Below are 12848 nucleotides of genomic sequence, written 5' to 3' on the forward strand. Positions count from 1 at the left end.
TTATCTTTCTCATTCTGAAAGAGCAGCTCTATAGTCTGCTAGGACTATTGCCACTTTACCTTTATTATAGCAAGATTCCACAAACACATGCAATATTGATTGAAGGATAAACATTGGCCTGGACACTGTAGGTAACTCTGCTGCTCTCCTTTAAAACACCCAGCAGAAAATGTAGCAAAACACTCAAGGCGTTTCATAGGAGTGCAACATGATATTTCAAACTGATTGTATTATGAAGGAAAGGATAAGTGGTCTTGGTTAAAAATATAGTTTAGTGCATTTTTGAGGATGAGAAACAAGTGAAGAGTAAAAGAGGTATGTGAATGAAGTTTGAAGCTTAAAAATCTAAACAGTAGTAAGCATTGCTGCCAATAGTCATAGACAAAAGAACTAGGGGTTGTACAGTAGGCCAGAGTTGGTGGAATACAAGTCAAAATGGTTGACTCAATGTTTGTGGTGATTTTTATTGGAAGGAAACAGCTTTTGCGTTCTGAACGCAAGTTAGAAATGTTGGAACGGGATATTAGTCTTAACAATGTACATTAAATTTTCATAAAATGGTTGGAAAAAAACTAATTTGAAAAAAAAAGGTGTTTTTAGAAATCATTTACCTTTTCCCCAAAGATCCTCTGGCAGATCCCATTCTTGGCCAACTTTTCCTTCACCTGTCGTGTCAATTCAGCTGTGTCCACTTCCTGGTACATGTAGATCTCATACTGTTCTGGTGTTAATGGTGGGACAGAGGGCTTGTGTGGTTTTGAGACAGGGACAAGAGGTGAAGAAGGCAGGGGACTGCTTTGTGGAGTCACACTGCTACTTGCAGCCACTGTGCCTATATCAGATGCTTGAGAATAAGGCGACTCCGCATTTTGCCAGTCTTTCCAGTGGTCAGAAGCTGCAGGTCCTTGCAAAGCATTTCGCTCCAGTCTGTTTGGATTACTAATCCTCTCTCTCCCACTACAAGCTTCCTCTGCTCTTCCATCTTCTGAAAAAGTGGAGTTTCTTCTGTCAGGACAAACTGTATTCCACCACTGGTCCCTCCATATACTACTTCGTCCCAGCTCATTTTTAACTTGCTTGAGCATATTCTGGGGTGTGTCTGCTATCCCATGGTGCTCTGAGGAGCATGAGTCATGTAATGCTTCTTTTTTAAATCCATGAGATGTTTGTGTTGTGTTGTTGCTGGAATCCACCATGAAAGGCTTTTTCATGGCGATCAGTGAGGAAGAGAATGATGATGAGGAAGATGATGCTGCTTTGGATGAATGGAGGGCTAAGTCAGCTTGAGGAACTGGTGTTGGCTTTGGTGTCGGCTCAAGGCCTGCCTTCTGAGCTTCCATCTCACGCCGGGCCTGTTCCAATATTGACCAAATTGCTTCATCTGAACCACCACTGCTCGATGTACAGGGTGGTTGAGTTGAATCAACTGTAACACAAAATAAAAAAACATTCAAAACCTTCTTTAAACAGTGACAGTTTTATTAGGAATCTGTTCTGAGATTCTGGCAGCTGTCTACAATCTTAAAGATCATAGAAGAAATTATAGCAATACAGAAAATCTGCCAGGAAAAAAAATATGAAATGACACTTCAATACCTGGAAAATGGACAGACATGTGAAAGATGAAATTAATGCAGACAAATATGAAGTGATTGCATTCTTGTAGGAAAAATAAAGAGAGGCCATTTAGAATTAACATGCAATTATAAAGATGGTGTAGTAACAGCAGGAGACATATATGCTTACATAGTTGAATGTGCCAGGGCAGATTAAGGAAAACAATGTATATGGGTTTCAAAGAAGAGTCACATTGGACCCGAGATATTAACCCGGTTTCTGTCTCCACATATGTTGAGTTTCTCCATCACTTTCTATTTTTATCTAAGGTATGTGAAGTGGTGAGTTTTATGGAATGAGGTATAGAGTAACCTTTAAAAAATACTGATTCAGCCTCAACTTTGTGTCTATTTCTGATCACAGTCTTGGAAGGATTTAAAGGATTTTCAGAAGTTGCAAAAAATAGTTACACCAATGGTTCACAACCACCTGATGAAGAGGCAGCGCTCCGAAAGCTAGTGCTTCTAAATAACCCTGATGGACTATAACCTGGTGTTGTGTCATTTTTAACCTTGTCCACCCCAGTTCAAATCATGGTTCCAGGGATGAGGAACTTCAGTTACCTGCATAGATTAGAGAAGCTGATTTAATTAATCTTGTGGCAGAGAACATTGGGAATAGGTTTGTCACTAGGATGAACAGCCAGATTTAAAGTGAAAAAAACCCAATGGTGACATTACAAAATGCTACTTTCACAGCAAGAAATTAGGATCTGGGATGTACTGTTGCTAAGTGTGGTAAAGACAGATTTAATCATACCTTTCAAAAGGTAATTGCATAAGGACCTGAGGAGCAAAGATTTGTAGGGCCTCAGGCAAAGAGAAGGAAGTGACGCTGACAGAGTTACTCTTACAGATAGCTGGCATGGAAATGAAGGGCCAAATATTCTTGTTCTATGCTGCAAACATTCTACAATTCTATGAAAACTGCACCCGAGATCGAGGACAATGTAACTATTTTCATTACTAGCTCAGCAATTCCTAATTGGCAGAGTACATTAAGACAACACACTTAGTTCAGCATTTCAGCAAATAATTTTCCATATAAATATAAATGGATCTCAGTGCGTCAGTTGCTTATGTAAAATAAACCTACACTAGTATTCAGACTTCCATACCTTTAACAAAAAACATATACTGGAAAATAATTCTGTAACTGAAATGATTAACTTGCAAGTCAGAATACTAAAAGGACACAATCTTTCTCAGTTGCAAACACTTTTCCAAAACAAGTATTTTCTTTTGAAGGTTCAAAACCCTAAGTAAAGTAATAGGTTTGTGTTACATAAGAGACTGGCACATTGAGGTTCATTAGTTTAAGTCTCAATTTGGAAGTTGGCTGATACTTTGGTTACGTACAAAAACTTCTCAGTTTCAACTTAAAGATGTCTCTGCCTCCAATACTGAAGGAAGCAATGTTGGTCTACCAGGTCTGGTCCAATGTATCTATGATTTCAGTGTACTCACCAGTTTTTTGCACCTGTAGTTCTCTCTTGGCCTGTTCTAGAATGGATTTAATGGCTTCATCAGAGCCAGTCTCAGGGGTTCTGATCCGCGTTGTGATATTGCCTGAAGATATAAAAATTGCAAGTGAAGACTAAAGCAGGGGGTTTCTAGCCAACAGAAATATATTTATAGTACAACAAAGTCAAAATTTACTTATACTCTTTCAGTGCGTCTAGATAATAGCAACTAACTTCTAAAAGCAAATTTAAGAACAGACTTTTGCCCAGTACATTACTCAAATTATGTACAAAATGCTTTGAAAAGCTGAATTATCCTACTTTTTCTTCAATTACACACTCACTGCCATCATCCAGAATCACTTTGAATTAAGTGGAGATTTGACAATTTATAATGCTGATTTTTTTTTAAGGATTTTCAATGTGTTTTAGGTTGAGTGCACATGATAGCTAAAGAGTGAGAGACTTAAAATTTACAGTACAGGAACAGACCCAAGTTATCTATGCTGGTAAAGCATGGCACTGCTTAGATCTGAATCAAGAACAGTAAAAAGTTGGAGAAATTCAGCAGATCTGGCAGCATTTGTTAATACTTTATGTTCAATATGACACTTCTTTAGAAAGAAGTACTTGAAATCTTAACTGTTTCTCTTGTCATGGATGCTGCCAGACCCGCCAGGTTATTACTCTGATAATATATTTATGTAGGCTGATGCTAAAGTGGCAGAATACTTTAAGAAAGGCTTTAAAACTTCTTGGAAGAATGTAGAAAATATTTTGAGAGAACTGTGCCATGGTGAGGGACTTCTGTTACATGGAGTTACACAAAAAGCTGGAGTTATTCATTTTAGGGAAGATTGAAAGGAGATTTGATACAGGTGCTCTAAATCAGAAACGGTCCACACAGCTACAAAAAGATACTGTTCCTGCTGACAGGAGGATTGAGAGCCAGAAAACAACAATTCAAGGTGATTGGCAAAAGAATCAACAGCAACATGAGAATAATAATTACAATCAGTAGTGGACATGCCAACTTTAAGGGCATTTAAATGGTCATTGGATAAACATATGGATGAAAATGGAATAGTGGACAATAGATGGTTTTCAGATTTGTTCCACAGGTCGGTGCAACACTGAGGGCCGAAGGGCCTGTACTGCTCTGTAATGTTTTATGTTCTATCTAATGCAGAGAGTTGTTAGAATGTGGATTGGTGCTATCTGGGATTGTGGTAGAGGGTTTTCAAAATAGGATCTGATAGCAGCTGAAGATAAAGTAATTTCAGCGCTAGGGGAAAAGGTCAGGGGGGTGGGATAAACTTATTTGCTTTTGCAGAAATCCAGTGTGGACATGATGGGCTGAATGGTCTCCTTCTGTGATGCTACAACTGCATTGGAGATGGGGAAAAAGGCAGTCTATCCCAACCATGGCAGCTTTAGTGATGATGGGGATCATTTACTTATTCTAATTCGTCTCACATGCAATAAACTTTTTCTTAGCTTTCATAATTTAACTGAATGTTAAAATCTAATCAGGTACAAAACCTTATGTTGACTTGGAATAAAACAAAGAATTGTGGATGCTGGACATTGAAACAGCAAATGCTGGCAAAACTCAGTAGGTCTGGCAGCTACTGTAGGATGGACACAGAGTTAAAGTTTTGAGTCCAGTGTCTCTTCAACATTAGTTGTCTTCGGATTTAGGTAATTTTTTTGTGTATATAATTTGAATGGTAACTCCTGTGGAATCAGCACAGTCTAAGCTTTCTTTTCTCATTTTTCACCCTCATTCATATACAGCTATTTTATAACATTTTCAATATTTTCTGCATAAGATTTTTGATATTTGTTCTATAGGTTTAATTTGAAAGACAAACTAACAGCGGTCAAAAGATAGGAGGAGGATACAGGTCGTTTTATAATGTGGATGTTGCTAAAGCATTTTGGAACACTACACTGCTTTGACAGAAATCGAATGACATGACTTAGACACAAAGTTACTGAAAATGATCAAGTTTGTGCCCTGGCTAAACTTTCCTCTAAAATGTTAATTGGAGACAATAAAAGACTTCAAAGCACAAACAAGATTGTAATGTCATTGTGAAAAATAATTTATGCAAACAATTGTATCAAATGTTAATTTTACACAAGAATATTCATGTTTGAAAGACTGGCAGTTGAAATTATTTTGTATTTGATTTATACATCGCACAAAATGTGACTTTGCACATTTACATTAGGCCGCTGTGGTGTGTTGACAAACAGGTTTTTTTTTATTATGCATTGGAGCTCAGAAATTACATTCAATATCTACAGGAAGTGAGAGCTATGTTTAGAATTTTACTGGGAAACAAGCAATATTCAGTTTGCTTTTGCAACCCACGCATACCCCTACATTTACCCCTTCACCTAACACTACGGACAATTTAGCATGGCCAATTCACCTAACCTGCACATCTTTGGACTGTGGGAGGAAACCAGAGCACCAGGAGGAAACCCATGTAGACAAGGGGAGAATGTGCAAATTCCAAACAGACAGTTGCCCGAGGCAGGAATTGAACCCGGGTCTCTCGCGCTGTGAAGCGGCAGTGCTAACCAGTGTGCCACTATGCCACCCAAACAAAGGAAATCAAGAACTTGCATAAATTGTCAGGTGAAGCAGAATTCAAGATCAGAAAGTTATTGGAACAAACTGCAGACAAAGTTCTTTTTTTGTTCAAAACTATATTCCAGCATTTATAGTAAAGTAGCAACAATACTGGTGGGAGGATGTAATTCCAGTCTAACCAGTTTAAATATATCTAATCAATATTCCTATAGGTCGTTCTGCTATAATGTGCGTTTCATCAGCGTGAATTGGCTATAATGTGATTGATGAATTGTGGACGTTGCTTGGATGACACAAACTTTCTGCTGAATGGGTACAGCCATTTTCTATTAGCGATCTCCACAGCCGGGTTACAGAGGAGCACAACTATCGTGTTACAGCAGAACAACCTGTATGTCAACATTTACTATATATTTCCATGGATTTTGAATTCATCAATAGATAGATGAAGTTGCTAAATTGTTTCCAAATCATAAACATAAACAACAAGACTATGTTTCTCCACACTGGAATGCTATGACTAAATACTAGCTTTTATACAGCAGCTTAGTTAGAAACTTACTCAGACCAATTGTTTAATTTGCCTTAATTTCATTTTCACACAAACCCACAAAAGAAAGCACCATTTCTCCTGACTTATTTGTATTTGAACCATAAATAGAAAATTGAGTTAGTATAATCTGTATGGTTTTCACGCTGCACTGGGGCTCTCCCTGATTCTCTCTCTCTTATTCAGAAACACATTTCTTCTCTTTTTTTTCACTCTGTTTAAATATTATCTGAATGGAGGAAAAGATGCTTTAAGATTGAGAAAAAAATCAGTTCTTATTCGACTAACAGAATGCTACTAATGTAGTTTGCGTGAATTTAGATTCGAGGATATGCCTACAGTTTATCAGGTAATATTTCAAAACAAAATAATTCATTTCCAGCACTCAGAGACAGACCATGGGAACTTCAGTTTAAAAATATTACTGAAGTTACTCAAAGTAACAAAAAGCAATATTTTGGCTGGTTAATCATTTTATTCATGTTGCTAACCCTGTTTTGCACATTGTGGACACTTCAATTACTCTAATAGCTAACAAGTTTTCCCATTAAATTAATGCAATCGTTGGGGAGAACAGATTTCTTCACATAATATTCATTCTACTCCCCACCTTCACAAAGTAATGGGAGGACTATTCAATTCACACCTAATTGCAAATTACAATTCCATATCTCATGCAGTCCTCAGCCTCTCTGTGATGTGAGAAAGGCTGCAGTCCTCTCACAACACTCTCTGATTCAATACCCAGCAAGACCAGGTTGGAATCAAGGCCACAGCTCTTTAGGAGAGCACATACTCAGCTGGTGAAATTATTTTCTGGATTAGGCAGCCCACACCCTAAACACTACCTGCAACTGAAGTGAACACAGTAACTTCACATTTCTAGTTACAACCCACAGTTAGCACTGCTGCCTCACAGCGCCAGGGGCCCGGGTTCAATTCCTGACCCAGGCAACTGTCTGTGTGGAGTTTGCACATTCTCCCCAGGTTTCCTCCGGGTGCTCCGGGTTCCTCCCACAGTCCAAAGGTGTGCAGGTCAGGTGAATTGGCCATGCTAAATTGCCCGTAGTGTTAGGTGTCTTCGTCAGGGGTAAATGTATGGGACTGGGTTTTGGTGGGTTGCTCTTTGAAGGGTCGATGTGGACTTGTTGGGCCAAAGGGCCTGTTTCCATTCTGTAGATAATCTAATCTAATCTAATCCTGTAAAATACATCAGGTAGAAAGGCAATGAAAAATTGCTTGTTCTCCAAAAGGGAGCAGATGTAACGACCTCTTCTTCTGGAGTACTTTGTATATTTTTAAAAACTTCAGCAACAGGGAACGTAATAGGACAAGAAGGTACACAAGACATAACCAGAAAATAGGAGACTTGAATACCTTATTAATTCTATGCCATTGACCAACTTTAATCAAACTAAGACTTGAAAGCCTATTTGAAATCAATATTTGTACTTTTCCATCATTAATATTTTCATAAAGCATCTTTCACGATGTGCTTGAACATCTGTGGACCTGTTTACTATGCAAATACTGCAGTGCTATATACTCATCCCAAAACAATAACAACCAACAATAAATTTGATGTGCAACTTATAGTTCACTGCAGGTTTTCTTTAATGACTTCACACATAGGGATTTGAATTGTGCACCGATGCAACTCAGTAGGCAATTACTACAAACAGGTGCAAAACCTCATTTACAGCTGCAAACAGAATAATATTTTATTTACTTAAACAATGGGGAATAATGGAGAACTGCCACTCAGTTACACAACTCTAGATCAATTTCTGACTTTTCAGAACTTCCAGCCATTCATCTTATTACGTTTTCAAAAAAAGAAGACAAGATTGGAAATTTCATCCTGGCCATTACTCCCTTCCATTTCACTAACCAGACAACGCAGAACTGTCTTTGCAACCGAATGTATCACAAACACACGCCAGTGTCTTGAAAACTGCCAGTGCTATTAAATTGTCATCAATGCATGTCTCTATTCCTGAAATCACAATTTCCTGATTCCGAGGAGATGACGTTCTCAACAGAGGCAGCTGGTACTGCGAGCAATTTCAATCACACAGACCCCTAAGTCAACTGCTCTGTCAGCCTATCCATTCAACCAAATGCATTTCAGAATGTCAACCAGTCAGATTCCAGGGCTGTCTCTGCATTAGCACTTCTAATTGTTACTGATTCATTAAAATAAGGTCTCTGGCATTTAGAAATTCTGTCTCACCTCATTCTTAAAAATTAACTTCATCACAGAAATAGCACATATTACTTGCATAGTTCATTCACAAGAGAATTTTCTAATTGCTCAGTCATGCTCCTTCCCAACTCAAAATGATTAACTTCATTCCTGGTTAGCTACATCGGTGTCAGTGGACAGCACAAAGTCCTTCCTGTTCCTAGCCCTGTCTGTGCTTCAGTGACCAAAATCATCTGTTAATGCACTACAGACCAAGAACACTCCATGCATGCTGTGTTCTCTTGCTTGTTCCATCCATCTTATAGATCTCTACGATATCATCTCAATGCAGCTCATCCTGTCTGTCCTTCAGATACAACCCTGTACTTGTCTTTACTTCACTTGCCAGCGAGAAGTCTGAGCTCAACTCAAAATATAAAACAACATGGATCAAAGGGTTCATCAAGACTCATTATCCTATCCCAAAGAAACAAAAAAAGCTATAAATAAGTCAATTGGCTATGATATACAATGAATCAGTATTGCAGATGTCTGATGTATTTGGCTAAACAACTATGCAGCATTCATTTTGTTTCATACACATTATGTATCAGGCGCGGAGCAGATAATTAGTTATTCACTAAAAATAACTAAAACTAACAATGTACTGCAGCTATTTAACAACTGACAGCACTGATGTACTTCCATGACTTCAATGTCAAGAGAACACTTCACAAGCACAGTTTTGATATTAATAAAGATGACAGGTTTCGCATGCCTGAAAATGCCTTTGAAGCCTGCCTTGGGTGTGCCAGGGAATTAGTGGAACATTTCTTTCCAATGCTCAAGGGTTTGTTTCTCATCCTCACTTAGACCGGCACCTACGCCCTTCCTTACGTTCTTCGCTGTGAGCCCAATGGAAGAGCTACCATGATACCCTCAGCCCACATACAGTACCTGGTCAATAACATTCAATTGTCAGAATCAGCTGCATCACATAGAAGTATTGAAGGCAGACAAAACTCACCACGACTGAGGAAGCCTGCTGTAGAATGACAAGTGGGCTTAAGGGTTCTAGCAGGGAAGCTTTATCAATAGCTACTAGAAATGAACTCCATCCAAAGTCACAAACACTGAGAGACTTGAATTCCAAGAGCCACCATTTTGGCAATACATTTTTTTAGCACCTCCTTGCAAATGCCTACAAACATACAAAATAGAACTCGTTTGGGACCTGTATTTCTTTTTCATTGATTAAACTTTGTTTTTCTGGAAGTTTGTTGCCTGCTTTTAAATCTCTCTGTCCCACACACAATTTCCAGATTTCCATGAGTGCTTACCAGTATATGACACTAGGGACCGTTCAGCTCAGTTGGCTGAAAGTTGTGATACTGAGTGACACCAACAGTATAGATTAAATTCCTGCAATGGCTGAGGTTATTTCTCCCTTCACCTGAGGCATGGTAGCCCTCAGGTTAAACCACCAACAGCTGTTTCTCTCTGATGATAGAGCTGCTGTATGGGCTGGTAACACTATGGCAACTTTACCTTTTAGTAGGTCACTATGCCAAAGTGCACACCAGTAGGATGCGTGTGTATGCTGGGGCAACCCCACATGCATCTTTAATAAATAGCAGGTATCCCCTGTTGCTAAGTTTGGTAAGAAGCTGTTTTCTTGAGATCAGTACTTATCCTATGGGAAAAGACATTTGAATATAGGTTTTACTGCACTGTACGTCAAACATTTGGCCTTTTCAGAATTCAGTTCCCCTGATCTAACTTTAGTCACCCCAGAAATTTTTGAGCTGATCTTTTACCCTCAACACAAATAAATTTAATTTATCCCCTCAATATTTCATCTGGACATCAATTAATTTATATGATCTCACAAGGTGAGAGTTCATGGAATCGGTACAATAGAGGTAAAGGCCATTTGGCCAAAGGTGAGTCTGCACCAACCCTCAGAAAGCATCCTGACCAGATCCACTCACTCATCCTATCCCCGTAACCCCATATTTACCTTGGTTAATCCATCTATTCTACACATCACTGGACACTATGGGATAATTTAACATGGCCAATCTATCTAGCCTGCATATCTTTGGGCGATGGAAAGAAACCAAAGTGTCCTCTGGATAACCACATAGACATGTGGAGAACATGCAGACTCCACACAGTCACCTGAAGGTGGAATCGAACCTGGTGCTATGAGGCAGTGTGCTAACAAATGTGCTGCACCAGGGCAACAAAACCAAGCCCAATATTCGCCTTATTAATTATCAAATCTCCAGAAAGGTCAATGGATAGTGACAGGACACAAGGACATTTCCCTAACTTCAACTAACTTAACTGTCTGTACTGTTATTTCAGCCTTTTGAGAGAAGCTAGTTCAGTATACATCAGGATTCACACTATGAGACTAACCTGTTGAGTATGGTTAATACTGTATCGCAGAAATTAGCCACCAACAAACCTATTTCTCCCTCGCTAATGAACAGACTGCAGACCATCAAAGAAAAATGTGTGAACTCATTCCAACATGTTCTGCAACCTATACTGCACTTTTATGGATCATGAGCAGTTGGTCTCGGAGTTAAACGGAAGGTAAAAAGAGAACAGCAATTTAAGCATATGGATGAAATAGATAAAAATAAGAATGACATGAACACCAAAAATACAATCATGGCCACAAGTGCCACTGGATATTGTCACGAAAACAAACATATTTGTCAAACTAACTAATGTGCCTAATGTGCAAATCTGAGTTAACTTAATAAATCTTGGGATCGACGAAATTTAGCATCAGATGTTATAAAATAAAGAACATGTAGTAGCACAAATTTATACTGAGAAAGGATCATAACTGCATCCCATTAAACAGAATTACTGTGCTGCTAACGACAGTATATCTAAATTAAAAGTGTCAGAAATGAAAATCGAATGCAACGAGTCACATCAAATTATGTCAAATAAGAAGCAACAGAAATCAATATGAGATTGTGTCGCTTGAGAAATGTGAGGGATAGAATATTGTCTTTCTTGTTTGTCACGTTGCTATCATCTTAGTTTTATTTGGTTTCAGTTTAGAGTGCCATTTTGTACTGTGACAGCTTTTTAAAAGCTGTCAGTTGTTAAAATGCTTTATAAGGGATGACTGTTGTTATTTAGATAATGACAAAAAGGCTTCACTCTACAAATTTAAACCAGCTCAAGTAAAATCAAAATTACCAGCAATTTTATGCAAGAGAAAGTTTGTTGCCTAACTTACTTAACTTAATTAACAACTTCAACGGTGCACTAATTCACAACTCTCCTTACAATGTTAACTTGCAGTTTGCATAAACCATAACTTAAATGTTGCTCTTAACTGCACACCATCCATGCTAAGCCCACAGTTACCCACTACCCATTTCTTATTTACATTACTAAATAATTTGCATACCAGCATGGTCTTATGCATTCCAACATCTGAGATGTCCTCCAGTCATACATTGCCACACACATTCTCAATTCTAAGAAATAAGCCTGGTTCTCATTCCATGTTCCATTCAGTCCAATTTTTATTGATATCACCTCCATTCAATGGCACTCCAACCTCTGTATTGACATCTCCCTTCCAGCCTTCAAAAACATCTTGTAAAGCACTTAGAATTTTATAAATCTGTGAATATTCCTTGTGATAATCAGAAGGTACTGGTCTTGCTCAAAGTAATGCTCTCCAAATAGAGCCTGCAATGTACATGTTAAGTGAAGAGTTTGAATGTTCTACCACAAGACAGGGATTTCAGTGATTTCAAGGAGGCCAAAAGAATGATTCCTCTTGTGGGAGAATCTAGAGCTACAGGTCACAGTTTAAAAATAAGGGATCACCCTTTTAAGACAGCTCTCTCTGACAGTTGAACGTTTTTGGAATTTCATTTCTCAAAGACAGTATGGAGGAACAGCGAGATCTTGGGGTCCATGAGGCAGCATCCCTCAAAGCTGCTGCCTAAGTTGATAGAGTTGTTAAGGAGGCGTACGGTGTTTTGGCTTTCATTAACAGGGGGATTGAGTTCAAGAGCCGTGAGGTTATGCTGCAGCTCTCTAAAACTCTAGTTAGACCACACTTGGAATATTGTGTCCAGTTCTGGTCACCTCATTATAGGAAGGATGTAGATGCTTTAGAGAGGAGATGTACCAGAATGCTGCCTGGATTGATGGCTTGTCTTACAAAGAGAGGTTGACTGAGCTAGGGCATTTCACATTGGAGAGGAAGAGAGGTGACTTGATAGAGGTGTACAAGATAATGAGAGGCATAGATAGAGTTGATAGCTAGAGACTTTTTCTCAGGGCAGAAATAGCAGTCACGAGGGGTCATATTCTTAAGGTATTGGAAGAAGGTATGGGGAGATGTCAGAGATTGGTTCTTTATGCAGAGAGTGGTGGGTAC

The 12848-nt window shown here is 38.7% G+C and overlaps 1 protein-coding gene across 2 annotated transcripts in view; it reads right to left on the bottom strand.

The window, feature by feature from the left end:
- Positions 1–12848, bottom strand: part of LOC132830572 (protein CASP-like) — a 596312-nt gene that overhangs the window by 134423 nt on the left and 449041 nt on the right. Inside the window, exons 17-18 of one of the 2 annotated variants that reach the window (XM_060848389.1) lie at positions 3084–3185; positions 612–1426 (exon numbers count right to left, since the gene is read on the bottom strand). The exons of the other annotated variant lie outside the window; for it this stretch is intronic. Of the exons in view, the coding sequence (XP_060704372.1) occupies positions 612–1426; positions 3084–3185 (917 nt within the window). The remainder of the gene's footprint in view (positions 1–611; positions 1427–3083; positions 3186–12848) is intronic. 2 annotated transcript variants of the gene reach the window in all.

Source organism: Hemiscyllium ocellatum, chromosome 31, assembly GCF_020745735.1.
Source record: "Hemiscyllium ocellatum isolate sHemOce1 chromosome 31, sHemOce1.pat.X.cur, whole genome shotgun sequence".
Classification (NCBI taxonomy): domain Eukaryota; kingdom Metazoa; phylum Chordata; class Chondrichthyes; order Orectolobiformes; family Hemiscylliidae; genus Hemiscyllium; species Hemiscyllium ocellatum.